Here is a 16,422-nt window from a genome sequence, read left to right as displayed (position 1 = left end):
GGAGGAAAAAAATCCGTCTCCCTTTTTTACCTTATGGTAGCAGTGGTTCTGGACCTTGAGATCATCAGGCAGACAATAAGATGAGAAAATTGTTTGACAGATTGTTTTGTTACAGCATTGTAAGTTCGTTGAAAATTAAATGCCACTTTATACCTCTAAATCTTTGTAACATGCTTACGTGTGAGCTATGATATACTAGACACAAGTCAATTTTCTCTCTTAAAAGGCTATTGTGAGCTCTATGTTAAATATAGCATCAGCATAGCAGACATATTACTTTTTATAATATTTATATTCTATTTCCTGTAAAATTTTCTATCCTGTTTCCAGGTTTAATTTACGTAATTGGGGGCATCAGCAATGAAGGAATAGAGCTTCGTTCTTTTGAAGTATATGATCCACTTTCTAAGCGTTGGTCTCCACTTCCTCCAATGGGAACCAGGAGAGCATATCTTGGAGTGGCTGCACTTAATGATTGTATCTATTCTGTTGGAGGATGGAATGAGACACAAGATGCTCTTCATACTGTAGAAAAATATTCCTTCGAAGAGGTAGGGTGGATGATTTCAGTGTTTAATATCCTATTATTTTTTTAGTGTCTACAAGATCTGTAGTGATATGCACTTTTTCATTCATGATATTGATCATCTGTAGGTTTTTTTTTTTTTTTTCAAAGAACCAACTTTGGTATCATAGATTTTTTTTTCTATTGATTGCCCATCTTCTATTTCATTGATTTCTGTTTCTATTTTTTTCTTCTGTTTTGTTTTTTTTGTTTGTTTAATTTGCACATTTTTCTAGATTCTTTAAGTAGAAGCTTAAATGATTGATTTTAGACTTTCCTTTTTTTATATTGTAAATGTTTAAAACTATATTTTCAAGTCCTGCTTTAAGTGGCTCCCACACATTTTGATATGTTGTATTTTAATTAGCACTTATCTTGAAATGCCTTCTAATTTCCCTGGCAATTTTTTTTTGACCAGTGAATTGTTAGAAGTATGTTATTTGATTTCCAAATACTTGGCAATTTTCCAGATCTTTGTGTTACTGATTTCTAATTTAATTCCATTATGATCAGAGAGCATACTTTATATGATTTCTGTCTTGGTAAATGTTTTGTGTCCACCTGAAAGGAATTTGTATTCTACTCTTTAGTGTTCTATAAATGTCAATTAAGTCAAGTTGGTTAGTGTTATTCGAGTCTTCCCTAGTCTTTTCTTTTCAACTTGTCGAATTGTTTTGTCAACTATTAAGAAAGAAGTGTTGAAATCTCCAAGTGTAATTATGGATTTGTCTGTTTCTCCTTTCATTTCTGTCAGGTTTTACCTCAAATGTAGGAGTCAAGGGCAGGCCGCCCTAAAATGTACCACTTTGGCATATTATTTTAAATAAAAGTTACTTATGAGACCACTTGTGCAAGAAGGATATTCAGACCCTCCTTTCTCCCCCTAAAAGAAGGAAATAAATCTCTCACTTGAAAGGTACCTTGGGGCGCCTGGGTGGCGCAGTCGGTTAAGCGTCCGACTTCAGCCAGGTCACGATCTCGTGGTCCGTGAGTTCGAGCCCCGCGTCGTGCTCTGGGCTGATGGCTCAGAGCCTGGAGCTTGTTTCCGAATCTGTGTCTCCCTCTCTCTCTGCCCCTCGCCCGTTCATGCTCTGTCTCTCTCTGTCCCAAAAATAAATAAACGTTGAAAAAAAAAAATTAAAAAAAAAAAAAGAAAGCTACCTTTCCTGTACCAGGAAATAAAGAGGTATCACCAGAGATGGGAAATGTAGAGCCAAGAAGGGTGTATAAACAGCCCTTATTATTTTTGTTTTTACTAGTTTACTCTCAGGGGGCTCCTGGGTGGCTCAGTCAGTTGAACATCTGACTTCAGCTCAGGTCATGATCTTACGGTTCATGAGTTCGAGCCCCACATCGGGATGTCAGCGCAGGGCCTGCTTTGGATCTCCTGTCCCCCTGTCTCTCTGCCCCTCCCTGACTTGGTCTCTCCCTCTGCCCCTGTCTCTCTCTCTCTCAAAATTAAATAAACATTAAAAAAAAAAACCTAATTTACTGTCAGAACCCAAATTCTTTTTACAATTCCTTACTAATTGAAGCTCCAAAAGTTAATTTTACTTTGTCCTGTCAATCCCCCACAGATTTATTCTCTCTTTGTTTAAAACGTATAAAAACCACCTGCCTTTGTCACTTTTTTAGGTCTCAATTACATTATTGGGCCTTTGTGCGCAAGTAATAAAACTTTTTTTCTCTTGTTAATCTGTCTCATGTAAATTTAATTCTTAGTCCAGCTGGAAGACCTTAAGGGTAAAGGAGGAATTTTCCCTTCCCTGCACATATTTTGAATCTCTGTTATTAAGTGTGTACAGGTTGGGATTATTATGTCTTCTTGATGAAATTGATCCTTTCATAGTCATGAGATATTTGTTTTTATCTTTGGTATTATGTTTTGTTCTGAAGTCTACTTTGATATTAATATAATCATTGATGTGGCCAAGCTATCTTTTGACTATTATTTGCATGGTACATCTTTTTCTTTCCTTCTACTTTAAATCTATCTATATCTTTACAAGTTGCATCTCTTGTAAGGTAACATACAGTTGTAGTCTCTTTTTTAATTTATTTTTTAAGTTTATTTACTTAGAGAGCAAGCAGGGGAGGGGCAGAGAGAGAAGGGGCAGAGAGAGAGAATCCCAAGCAGGTTCCTTACGGTTAGCACAGAGCCCAGTGCGGGGCTCAAACTCCCAAACTGTGAGATCTATGACCTGAGCCAAAACCAAGAGTCAGATGCTTAACCAACTAAGTCACCCAGGTGACCCAGTTGTAGTCTCTTTTTAATCCAGTTTGACAGTTTCTTGCCTTTCAAATGGAGTCTTTAGAGTTTTTACTATTTATATGTAATGTAATTACAAATATGATTGGTTTCTAGACTCCTGTTTTGCTGTTTTTCTATTTCTACAATTCTTTCTTTCATTTTTCCCCCCTCTTTTCTGTCTTTATGTCAATTGTTTTAGTATTCTATTTGATCTCTTTTGTCCAATTAACTATTTTAACTCTTCACCTTTTTCTTAGTGGTTATTGTAGGGTTTATATTATGTATTATACATATTTATACTATATATATATATATATGTATGTATGGTCAAGGCTACCTTTGCATTATATCATACCACTTTCTTTCTTTTTTTTTTTTTTTTATTTAAACCACTTCTTTTTTGTTTTAACTTTTTTTTTTAATGTTTATTGATCTTTGAGAGAGACAGAGTGTGAGCTGGGGAGGGACAGAGAGAGAGGGGAGACACAGAATCTGAAGCAGGCTCCAGGCTCTGAGCTGTCAGCACAGAGACTGACATGAGTTTGGAACTCATGAACCATGAGATCATGACCTGAGCTGAAGTTGGATGCTAAACAAACTGAGCCACCCAGGCACCCCTAAAAGTTTTTTTTAATTCGAGTATAGTTGACACCCCAAACCACTTCACTTTGAATGTCAGAAACTTACAAAAATATACTTTCATTTTCCCATTTTCCATTCTTTGTGCTTTTGTTATACATTTTACTTCTACATATGTTGTAAACCCCATAATACCTTTTGTTATATTTGCTTTAAAAAGTTATATTTAACATAAAATTTTAATGTGAAAGTCTTTTATAATTATGTATATATTTATCATTCCTAGTTTTATTCTTTTCTATAGAACTAAGTTTTCATCTCATAACATTTTGTGTTAGCATGAAGAACTAACTTCTCTTTAATATTTCTTTTAGTATTGGTCTGCTGGCGTTGATTCACTCTCTGTTCATTTTCTGAACGGTTTTCTTTTGCCTTCATTTTTTGAAAGATATATATTTTTTTCTTTTTTTAATGTTTATTTTTGAGAAAGAGGGAGACAGAGCACGAGCAGCAGAGGGACAGAGAAAGAGGGAGATACAGAATCTGAAGCAGGCTCCAGGCTCTGAGCTGTCAGCACAGACCCCGATGTGGGGCTGGAACTCACAAGCCATGAGATCATGACCTGAGTCAGACGCTTAACTGACTGAGCCACCCAGGTGCCCCACAAGATATTTTACTGAGCACAGAATTGTATGGGTTTTTTTTCCCCCCGTTGCTTAAAAGGTGTTGTTTATCTTCTTGCACTGTTTCTGATGGGAAGTCAGTCGTCATTCTTATCCTTGTTCCCTTGTACGTGTCTTTTTTTCTTTGGAGGCTTTTACAATTTTCTCTTTATCATAGGTTTCCAATATTTGATTATGGTGTGTCCTGTTGGAGTTTTGTGTTTAATCTGCTTGGAATTCACTGAACTCCTTGAATTTGTAGGATTATAGCTTTCATCAAATTAAATGTTTTCAGCCATATTTCCTTAGATTTTCTTAGATTTTCTGAGACTCCAATAACATGCCCAGGTCCTACAGGTTACTGAGATTCTGTTAATTTTTCCACATCTTTTCTCTCTCTGTGCTTCAGTTTTGTTTTCTGTTTTTTGTTTTGTTTTTTTCCTATACAGCTTCACTGAGGCATACTTGATAAAAATTGTATAGATTTAAGGTGTATAATTTGATGTTTTGGTATACATTATGAAATGATTACCAAATCAAACTGATTAGCATATTCATCACATCACAGTTTCCTTTTCTTTTTTTTTCCATTTTACTAAAGTCTGTATTAGTCATTCTAATTTTTATTTAATTTTTTTTAATGTTTATTTATTTTTGAGAGAGAGAGGGAGACCCAGACTATGAAGCAGGCTCCAGGCTCTGAGCTGTCAGCACAGAGCCTGATGTGGGCTCGAACTCACAAACCGTGAGATCATGACCTGAGCCAAAGTCGGATGCTCAATCCACTGAGCCACCCAGGCGCCCCTCTAATTTTTTTTTAATCCCAGTATTGTCACCATACAGTGTTATATTAGTTTCAGGTTCTCTTTTCCTTTTTTTGTGTGTGGTGAGAGTACTTAAGATCTGCTTTCTTACCAAATTTCAAGTATACGGTATAGTATTATTAACTATAGTCACCATGCTATATGTTAGATCTTTAGAACTTATATATGTTAGATCTTTAGAACTTACTCATCCTGTATAAGTGAAACTTTGTGCTTCAGTTTGGATAGTTACTCTTGCTGTGTTTTCAAGTTTATTAATCTATATTGACTTCTAATATGCAGTGTCTAATTCCATTTAAGGAATTTTTCACTTCAAATATATTTTTAGCTCTAAAAGATATTTTTGGGTTTTTTTTTTTTTATGTCTTCCATTTCTCTCATCATGTCCATGTTTTCCTTTAGATCCTTGAACATATTTATAACATCTGTTTTGAAGTCCTTGTCTGCTGATTCCATTATTATCATCACTTTTGGACCTGTGTCTGTTGAAATTTTTTCTTTCTGGTTTGAGTCACATTCTTCCTGCTTTTTCACATTTTTAGTAACTGTCGTTTGGATGGTGGACACTGTGAATGTTATATTGCTCAGTGTTTGGATTTTATTTTCTTCTTTTAACTGTTGATAAACAGTTACATCATTTGCAAATCAGATTGATTCTTTTGAAAAATGTTCTTAAGCTTTGTAGGGAAGGTCTAGAGTAGTCTTTCTTGTAGGTCTTCTTCTAAAGAATGACCCTTCTTGAGTCTCTGCTAATGTCCTAGGTATTCAGCAAGGTTTCTTTATTTTGGCTACTCAAAACTAGAATGTTCTCTAGCCTTGTGTGAGCTCTGAGAATTGTTCAGCTTACACCTCCTATCAAGGAAAACAGTTTTTGTTGTCACAATATTTTTGACACCAAATGTGTAGGTATTCCATACCAAACTGTTCTCTAGTTCTTGATAGACAGCAACTGGGTACCCTCAAGTCAATTCATTTCTGACCCTAACAACCCCACAGATTAAGGGCTCAGTTTTACAAGACTGCCTCTCACTTTACACACCAATTTCAAGCAGTGGGACTTCAGGTTAACCACTGACTTCTTTACATTACATTTGTTTGATTTGGATACAAATCAGGGGTTCCCAAAATCCTTTCCTCAGGTTCAATAATTTGCTCTAATGGCTTACAGAACTCAGGGAAACACTTTATGTACTATTACTGGTTTATTATAAAGGATATAAATGAATAGTCAGATAAAGAGGTATATACGGCAAGGTCCAGAAGGGTCTTGGGTGTAGGAGTCTGTAGAATTTGGGGTATGACACCCTTGTGATACATGGATGTCTTTACCAACCTGAAAGCGCTCCGAAAACCATAGTATGGGGATTTTTATGGAGGCTTCATCATGTAGGCATAATTGATTACTAATTCAACCTCCAGCCCCTCTCCCCTACCCAGATGATAGGGGGTGGGGCTAAAAGTTCCGAGGTTCTAATTCTGGCTTGGTCTTTCTGATAACCAGCTCTCATTCTGAAGCTATTAAGAGCGCCTCATTAGAACAAAAGACACTTCTATCACCCAGGAAATTCCAAAGGATTTAGGAGTTCTGTGTCAGGAACTGGGGCCAGAGACCAAATACATATTTCTTGTTACGTCACATCCCATTAGTTCTTTGCCTGTTCTAATAGAGTCTCACTTTATGCATTGAACAGATTAGTAGTACTCAAGACACAAGGGGACCTCTGGCAGTCTTGCTTGCAAATCTTAGCTGCTTCAACCTCTCTAAACTATGATCTCTGTCTCCTAAATCAGATTACTGTCATGCTGTGCTTGGGAATCTCCTTCCCTGTACTACTGTTTAGAAAGCCCCATCAGACAGAAAGCTTGGACACCTTGTTTGTTTCTTTTTCTAAGGGATCACAATTATTCATTGTGTGTTGTCTGAGAACTTTTGTTTCATAGGTTTTGTCCAGTTTTCTAGGTTTTTATGGCAGGAGGACAGCTTTGGTAGCAATTAGTCTACCATGGCTGTAAGTGGAAATCCTTCCTGTGTCCTTTTGACATGTTCCATCATTCATTTAGCATTACTTTATAGATAATAAAATATTTCAAGCTTATTTTGTACTTTCTCTGCTCTAGCCCTGGAATCAGCCATTTCTCTAAGAAGCTCCAGTTCGTCTTAGGGAAGGATAGTATTTAGAAACCAAGGTCTAGGCACTTGGACTGCTCATTACTACTGGGGTATTGCTGCTTCTAGGCACTCTCAGTAAACAGAGCTAGGAAATATATATATTTATATACATATATTCACGCACATTAATTTGTAAATATTTCTGTAACATGTAAGTATTATACATTATAAAACCATGAGTTCATAATGATAACTCCAAATTCCAGTACAATATCTCAGATTCTTTCAGGCCTTACCCATTTCCATTTTTGTGAATACCTTCTCTGTTAGTTAAAAACTTGGGTCCTGTTATTCTCTCTATAGCTGACCCTTGAACACAACATGGTTTTGAACTGTGTGGGTCCACTTATACATGGAATTTTTCAATACATACAATACGGTACTGTAAATGTATCTTCTCTTCCTTATGATTTTTTTAATAACATTTACTAATAGTAAGTTATTAGTAATTAAGTTTGTGGGGAGTCAAAAGTTACACATGGATTTTCAACCGCATGGGGGTAGGTGCCCCAACCCCCTTGCTGTTAATGGGTCAACTGTATATTTACTTATTTGTTAATTCAATGTACTTATTAAATGAAACAAATCTCCCTACTATGTCCAACTCTCTTCTCTAACTGCCACTCCTGTACATAACCCTTCTTTTTTTTTTTTTTAATGTTTATTTATTTTTGAGAGACAGAGACAGCATGAGCGGAAGAGGGGAGAGAGAGAGAGAGGGAGACCCAGAATATGAAGCAGGCTCCAGGCTCTGCGCTGTCAGCACAGAGCCCAACGTGGGGCTCGAACTCATGAGCCATGAGATCATGACCTGAGCCAAAGTCGGATGCTCAACCGACTGAGCTACCCAGGCGCCCCTGTACATAGCCCTTCTTGTCACTGCGTATATGAGCTCACCAATGTTCTTTCTTCCTCTCACATACTGGGTTGACTCAATTATGCTAGGAAGGGGAGATTAGAGGAAAATAGGGAAAGGGTGTGTCTTCATTGAATCACCATTCTATCGTGCATTTGTTCATTAATCCATTTATTCATTCACTTGTACAGACTTCTTAGTATGTAAGTATCGATCAGATACTATGCATGGGGAAACAGGGCAAACTGAACATGCAAGGCCCCAGTTTTTAAGGAGCCTAAATTCTAGTGGGGAATATAGAGACGTAAATAGACAAACAATTACATCACAGTTTGTTAGGTGCTGGGATATGCAGTAATAAGGTGTGTTATGCTGTAGGCTTATAGGTTGGAGCGATTTTTTCCAAATTAGTTTCTATGGAGTACTATATTTATCTAGAGAGAGAGAGAGAGCGAGCATGAGTGGGGGAAGGGTAGAGAGAGAGAGGGAGGGAGAGAATCCCAAGCAGGCTCTGCACTATCAGTGGAGAGCCTGACACAGGCTTGATCTCACAAATGGTGAGATCATGACCTGAGCCAGAATCAAGAATCAAACAGGCAACTGACTGAGCCACCCAGGTGTCCCTAGTTTTTTGCACTGTTAAGAGGAATTAGGTAACGTGTTCCCCTAATCAACTATATGTAGGGAAAGTCGGGTTAAACAAAGTTAAATAAGTTTCTTTACACAATTTAGTACAATAATATGCTTTATGCATCTTTATGCTAAATCTCTCAAATTTTATGGTGCACACAAACCCTTTTGTTTGTGGATGTTTGTGGAGCATTTCTGGAATAAAGTGTTTCAGGGAACATATTTTGGGAAATGTGGATTAATGTTACTTGAATTTTATGGTTCTTAAACCACTTATGGTTATTAAAACCTTTAAAGCCTAAAGACTTAAATTTTTTTTCTTTTCTCTCTCAAGTAAAAAGAATTTTGTTAACAGCTTTATTGAGATATTATTCACACACCAAACATTTGAATTGTTTAAACTTTTGGCTATTATAAACAATGCTGCTGTGAACATTTGTGTACACATTTTTGTGTGGACATGTGTTTTCATTTTTCTTGGGTATATACATACCTAGGAGTGGAATTGCTGGATGATACAGTAATTCCAACTTCGGCTCAGGTCATGATCTCACAGTTTGTGGGTTTGAACCCAGCTGTCTGTGCTGACAGCTCAGAGCCTGGAGCCTGCTTTGGATTCTGTTTGTCTCTCTCTCTCTCTGCCCCTACCCCGCTCATGCTCTGTCTGTCTCTCTGTCTGTCTGTCTCTCTCTCAAATAACAAACATTAGAAATTTTTTGAAAAATGGATTGTCTTTTTATTATTGAGTTGTAAGAGTTCTTTATATATTCTAGTCCTTTATCAGATGTATCATTTGCAAAAATTTCCCCCCATTCCAAGAAGTGATTTTCTTCACTTTATGGTATAGTTAGAAGCACAAACATTTTTGGGGCACCTGGATGGCTCAGTTGGTTAAGTGTCTGACTCTTGATCTCAGCTCAGGTCTTGATCTCAGGGTTGTGAGTTTAAGCTCTACATTGGGCTCTATGCTGGGTGTGAGGCCCACTTAAAAAAAAAAAATCAGCATTTTTAATTTTGATGTTTTTTTCTTTTGTCATTTATGCTTTTGGTGTCATAACTAAGAAACCATTGCCTAATTCAGTGTTATGAAGATATTTTTCTAAGAGTTTTATAGTTTTAGCTCTTATATTTAAGTCTTTGATTCATTTTCAGTTAATTTTTGTATATGGAATGAAGTAGGGGTCTACCTTCATTCTTTTGTATGTGGCTAACCCATCATCCCAGCACTATTTGTTGAAAAGACTATTCTTTCCCATTGGATTGTCTTGGCACCTCTGTTGAAAATCAGTTGACCATGAAAGTGAGGGTTTATTTCTGGACTCTCAGTTTTATTCACTTATCTATCTATATGCCTATTCTAATGCCACTACCACACTGTCTTCATTACTGTAGCTTTGTAGCAAGTTTTGAAATTGGACAGTGTGAGTCCTTCAACTTTGTACTTCTTTTAAAGAGGGGGTTTAGGGGTACCTGGGTGGCTCAGGTATCAAAGCATCCAGCTTTGGCTCAAGTCATGATCTCACAGTTTGTGGGTTCGAGCCCCACATCGGGCTCCACACTGACAGTGCAGAGCCTACTTGGGATTCTTTGGGATTCTCTCTCTCTCTGTGTCCCTCCCCTACCCATGCGCATGCTCTCTCTCAAAATAAATAAATAAACTTAATAAATAGAATAAAAAATTAAAAAATGGGTTTAGCTATTTTGGGTCCTTTCCATGTGAATTTTAGAATCAGCTTGTCAGGTTTTGTTTTTCTTGTTTTAAGATTTTATTAAAAAAATTTTTTTTTTTTTACATTTATTTATCTTTCAGACAGAGAGAGACAGAGCATGAACAGGGGAGGGGCAGAGGGAGAGGGAGACACAGAATCCGAAACAGGCTCCAGGCTCTGAGCTGTCAGCCCAGAGCCCGACGTGGGGCTCGAACTCAGGGACCGCGAGATCATGACCTGAGCCGAAGTCGGCCGCCCAACCGACCAAGCCACCCAGGCGCCCCAAGATTTTATTTTGTAATAATCTGTATACCCAGTGTGGGGCTCAAACTCACAAACCCAAGATCAAGACTCGCATGTTCTTCCAGCTGAGCCAACCAGGTGCCCCATCAGCTTGTCGGTTTTTACCAAGAAGCTAGCTGGATTTTAATAGGGATTACATTGAATTAGAGATCAATATGGGGAGTGTTGCTATCTTAACAATATTAGGACCTTTTTAAAAAATGTTTTTAATGTTTATTTATTTTTGAGAGAGAGAGAGAGAGAGAGAGAGTGGAGGAGGGGCAGAGAGAGAGGGAGACACAGAATTCAAAGCAGGCTCCGGGCTCCGAGCTCCGAGCTGTCAGCACAGAGCCCAAAGCAGGGCTCGAACTCATGAACTGCGAGACCATGACCTGAGCCAAAGTCGGACACTCAACCGACTGAGCCACCCAGGTGCCCCAACAATATTAGGACTTTTCATCTTCAACATGGAATGTTTTTGTTTGTTTAGTCGTCTTCAGTTTCTTTAAACAATGTTTTATAATTTTCAGTTCCTTGAACTCTGTTTTTAAAATTTATTCCTAAGTATTTTATTCCTTTAATGTTGTCTTAATTTCATGTTCAGATTTTTCATTGCTAGTGTATAGAAATTCAATTGATTTTTGTCTGTTGATCTTATATCCTGAAACCTTGTAGCATTTGTACTCTGATAGTTTTTTGTAGATTTTTTTTTATTAAAAAAATTTTTTTAATGTTATTTATTTTTGAGAGAGAGAGAGAGAGAGAGACAGAGTGTGAGTGGCAGAGGGGCAGAGAGAGAGGAAGACACAAAATCCAAAGCAGGCTCCAGGCTCTGAGCTGTCAGCACAGAGCCTGATGTGGGGCTCAAACTCACAAGCTGTGAGATCATGACCTGAGCTGAAGTCGGATGCTTAACTGACTGAGCCACCCAGGCTCCCCTTTTTTATGGATTTCTTAAGATTTTCCAAATACAAGATTGTGTCTTCTATAAATAGAGATCGCTTTACTTTTTCCTTTCCACTCTCAATGCCTTTGATTTCATTTTCTTTCCTAATTGCCTTGGTTAAAACCTCTAGTACAATGTTGAATAGAAGTGGCAAGAATAGAATTGTCTTATTGTAAAGCATGATTTTGATTCTTATTTCTAATAAATTTCAGACTTTGGTGATAGTTCAAATTCCTTTGACTTTCTGTGTGATCTTATTTGGGAATCTAGAAAATGAACTTTCTGAGGGCACTTTCTGTTGCTATTTTTTTCTATATGGCTGGAAATGAATAGATTTTTGTTCCAAAATAAGTGTTTATCAGTAGTCAGTTACCTTGGTTTTTCGTGCATAAATCTAAAATGTTACTGTTATTTTCTGTCTACTAAAGACCTACATTATAGATCCAAATCTTAAAGATAATGTATAACATGTGTCTGGTCCTACAGAGTTTATTTTGAGGTTACTCAGGATAAAAAGCAAACTATAGTTCTAATACACTGATGAAAATGAAACATCGACATTGTAGGATGAGCCCCGTGGTTCCCTTATTCTTGTCAAGAGCCATTTTTGTAGGGGAGATTTCATTCTTTTTTATGGGTGAATAATATTCCACTGTATTCATATACTATTCTTTATCCATTCCTCTACTGATGAACACTGAGGCTGCTTCTGTAATTTGGCTATGTAAATAATGCTGCAATAAACATAGGGGTGCATGTGTCCCTTTGAATTAGTGTTTTTGTACTTTTTAGGTAAATACCCAGTAGTGCCATTACTGGATTGTAGGCAGTAGTTTTTAACTTTTTGAGGAACCGCTATACTGTTTTCTCCAGTGGCTGTACCAGTTTGCATTCCCACCAGCAGTGCACAAGGGTTCCTTTTTTTCCACATCCTTACTAACACTTTGTTTCCTGTGTTATATTTTTATTTCTATTTTTTTTTTAAGTAATCTCTACGCCCAACATGGGGCTCAAAGTCATGACCCCAAGATCAAGAGTCACATGCCCAACCAACTGAACCAGTCAGGTGCCCCATCTTGTATTTTGATTTTAGCCATTCTGACAGGGGTGAGGTGGTATCTCATTGTAGTTTTGATTTGCATTTCCCTGATGATGAGTGATGTTGAGCATCTTCTCACATGTCTGTTGGCCATCTGGATGTCTTCTTTGGCGAAATGTCTGTTCATGTCTTTTGTCCATTTTTTAATTGGATGATGATGATGATTATTATAGTATTGAGTTGTAACAGCACTTTATATATTTTGGATATTAACCCTTTATCAGATATGTCATTTGCAAATATCTTCTCCCATTCAGTAGGTTGTTTTCTTGTTTTGTTGATTGTTTTCTTCACTGTGCAGAAAACAGCATTTTATTTTGATGTAGTCCCAACAGTTTATATTTACTTTTATTTATTTTTGTCTTTCCTCAGGAGACCTAGCTAGAAAAGTGTTGCTACAGCTGATATCAGAGAAATTGCTGTGTGTGCTGTCTTGTAGGATTTTTATGGTTTCAGGTCTCACAGTTAGGTCCTTGATCCATTTTGAGCTTATTTTTGTGTATGGTGTCAGAAGGTGGTCCAGTTTTATTCTTTGACATATAGTCCCATTTTTCCCAACACCATTTGAAATATTCTTATATTTTGAAATAATCTTTTAATCTGGAAAAATCATTCTCACCAAAATAGGCTATAGTTTCTGACCCCTGATCTATACTGTTTCTGAAAATACATTTTGCAAATCATTAACTCCACTAGATGATTTTTGAAAAAAAGGATTCCGTGGTTAATAACTGGGCAAGTGTTGATAGCAATATCATTATCTTGGAGATTAATAAAGGTCATTAGCATATTAAAGTCCTTCTGTATAGAGAAGCTTTTTTCTTCTTGGAGCTTTGTGGGTTTGTGTTGTGTGTGTGTGTGTGTGTGTGTGTGTGTGCGTGTGCATTACCTACTTATATTCAATAGAACTAGTTTTATAGAACGCCTGCCTATAAGGGATTTCTAGATTGTCTCCTGATCATGATTTATAATTAATCAAACATGTTTTTCAGTTGTTTTCCTCTAAACTCGTTACTTTTGTCTATGCCTACTCAAAAGTTCATCTGAAAATGTTTATATGACTGGATTGTGAGTTTGAAATTTAAACATGTAAAAAGAACTAGAGTATCTGATTTCTCAACAGTTTTCTCTGTTACCATTTTATGATTTCTGCTCTTTTTTTATTTCCTCTTAACCAGGAAAAGTGGGTTGAAGTTGCTTCGATGAAAGTGCCTAGAGCAGGCATGTGTGTTGTGGCAGTTAATGGGCTTCTGTATGTTTCTGGAGGTCGATCTTCCAGCCATGATTTCTTGGCCCCAGGTACCTTGGACTCTGTTGAAGTTTATAACCCTCATTCAGATACATGGACAGAAATCGGTAACATGATCACCAGTCGTTGTGAAGGTGGTGTTGCTGTACTATGAAATATAAAGCATAAGGGAGCACAAGAAACATTTTGAAAATAAACTGTTTGCAAATCACATATGTATTTGGTGATAGGACCCTCTGATTCTGTTGAGTTTTCCATGTATTTGATAGGTTAGATGACTAAAGAATGATTTTTCTAAGAATTTGAGTGAGAAGAAAAAAAAAAAAAAGAATTTGAGTGAGAAGAGATATGGAACATATCCTAAATTAATAAAGAACTCACACAAATTTGTTAAGCTTACCAATAGCAATGCTGTTTTTGCTCTAGAATTTTCCCCTAAGGGAAGAGTCCTAATTGTAAAAATGATTTGCTAGAAGCTTCTTGGCTAATAGCCCCTTTAGCTGTTTCTCCAGGGCAAGCCAAGCTGTAACATGACCCTTATGTGATATAAGAATTTTAGTGAGACAGTTTAAAGATGTCTGTACATTCATGATTCAGTCTATAGCACAATTTTTCATGGCCATAGTTGAACCTACAGAAAAAAGCCAATGAAACAACTCCCTACTTTCATTTGATGCCAGGAGTTTTCAATAGCCCCAGACTTTTTATTAGCAGCAGATACACTGGGAGGGACATGTGGGAAATATCTAGCTATCTGTATAGATGTTTATATAGATTGATACATTTTTGCCTATTGTTCACAGGGTTAAAAAAGCCTTTGTTCACTTATATTTTTTGTCTTAATGCTCAAAATGCAAGTGAGGAATTACTAGGAGGTTCTTATTGATAGTCCATTAGTGCAATTGGATAATATAATGGGTAACAGAGCCTAGAGGGAGGTTAACACCTATTTTCTAAATAGTTCTTAGTTTGGCTTTGGGAAGAGGGAATTTTATTACACCATCAACCTTGGTAAAGCTTACTTGTACTTGAGCAAGCCTAAGTATGAACTTAGTACAAAGTCTACTGCCTGGCTTGGAAAAAGTGGAATTGTAGGTACCTATGAAGCTTTTATAGACATTGTTAAGTTAAAGGACTCTGATCCAAAATTGCTTCTCAGAACTTTTCATTTTTCACCTGAGAAACATTCTAAAGAATGTTTTCTGTCCAGTTCTGAGGAACATTCTTTGTGTACATGATCATTATTTTATTTATTTCCACTAGTCGTTTGGAACCATACATATTAAAGGTCTTGCATACATTTACGTTTACCTAGTGATTCCAGGATTTGATTTGTATATCCCTGATTTCCCTTTTTCTTTACTAAAGTTCTTCAGGGTATTGTTAACAGGGATCAGCAGCTTATTTAGATACACAATCTTTGGTAAGCATTAAAGACTCAGCACTCATATCCAAAATATTTGGATTGGCCCACAAGGATACTTTCTTCCATAACTTAACCATATGCATGTATTAAGAAAAGCCCAAGTAGTGCTGACACAAAGCTCTGTGTCCCTTTCTTTGGGGTATCCTGAAAGTCTGAAGTGTCATAGATGCTTGGCTGAGATCTATAAAATGTCAAGGAATGAAGTATCAAGATCATTTGTAAATTATTGAAGCTCTAATTTATGTGCCTTTAATATTTCTAGTTATAGAAAATCTGCATTCTGGTTCAAAAGAGATTTAAAAAATACTACTGTAATTTAGTTCTCATTATTGCCTGGTGCCAAACTAAAATGGCACTGTGAGGGAGGCATTTTGTATTGTGGTGGCAGAAACCTGTCAAGACAATCCATGTTTGGGCTTAACAGGTCCAGACAATCTCTGTAAATAGATAATTGTAAAAATGCTTATTATTTTTTGGGTAATGACACTGTTTTAAAAATAATGTACTAATAAAGTATGTTGATTTTTGCTTTCCTTGTATTACTTATAACTTAGTTTATTAGTGGTGTTCCTGGATCACCACCAAACTAATAGGATTGACCAAGTTTTTTAGTGTTTTGTTTTACCTTTAGGGACTTGCACATTTAGTTCTTACATTTAAATCTGTTTTCTGAGCAGCTGTTAATGTGCCCTTCCTTCAAAATATTTGACAATCTTGGAGCACCTAGGTGGCTTAGTTGGTTGAGTGTCCGACTTCAACTCAGGTCATGATCTCATGGTTCATGAATTTAAGCCCTGCATCGGGCTCTGCTCTGACAGTGCAGAGCTTGCTTGGGATTCTTTCTCTCTATGCCCCTACCCCACTTGCTCTCTCTGTCTCTCTCAAAATAAATAAACTTAAAAAAAATTTTTTTTTAATATTTGACAATCTAATATACTTCAAGACGTCCTGTGCAATGTAAAGTTGGATGTACTTTAAAATCAGTTAAAAAAATTTTTTTTTAATATTTGAGAGCGAGCGAGCTCAAGAGCACATGAGTGGGGGAGGGGCAGAGAGAGAGGGAGACACAGAATCCAAAGCAGGGCTCGAACTCATAAACTGTGCATCATGACCTGAGCTGAAGTCTGACACTTAACTGATGAGCCACCCAGGTGCCCCTAGAATCAGTTTTCTT

The 16,422-nt window shown here is 36.9% G+C and overlaps 1 protein-coding gene across 5 annotated transcripts in view; it reads left to right on the top strand.

Annotated features, from left to right (window-relative positions):
- The window catches only part of LOC122480436 (intracisternal A particle-promoted polypeptide), a 41,826-nt gene extending 26,050 nt beyond the window's left edge, over positions 1-15,776 (top strand). For 4 of the 5 annotated variants that reach the window (XM_043574837.1, XM_043574839.1, XM_043574835.1 and 1 more), the window contains 2 exons: positions 331-551; positions 13,752-15,776. In XM_043574837.1, the coding sequence (XP_043430772.1) occupies positions 331-551; positions 13,752-13,976 (446 nt within the window). In that variant the 3' untranslated portion in view covers positions 13,977-15,776. Of the gene's footprint in view, positions 1-330; positions 552-10,347; positions 10,392-13,751 lie in introns of those variants that run through there. The other variant, XM_043574838.1, reaches the window with a different exon arrangement.
- The last annotated feature ends 646 nt before the right edge of the window (positions 15,777-16,422 follow it).

Source organism: Prionailurus bengalensis, chromosome C1, assembly GCF_016509475.1.
Source record: "Prionailurus bengalensis isolate Pbe53 chromosome C1, Fcat_Pben_1.1_paternal_pri, whole genome shotgun sequence".
NCBI lineage: Eukaryota > Metazoa > Chordata > Mammalia > Carnivora > Felidae > Prionailurus > Prionailurus bengalensis.
The sequence above is the reverse complement of the archived record's forward strand: the minus strand, read 5'-3'. Positions and strand labels throughout refer to the sequence as shown.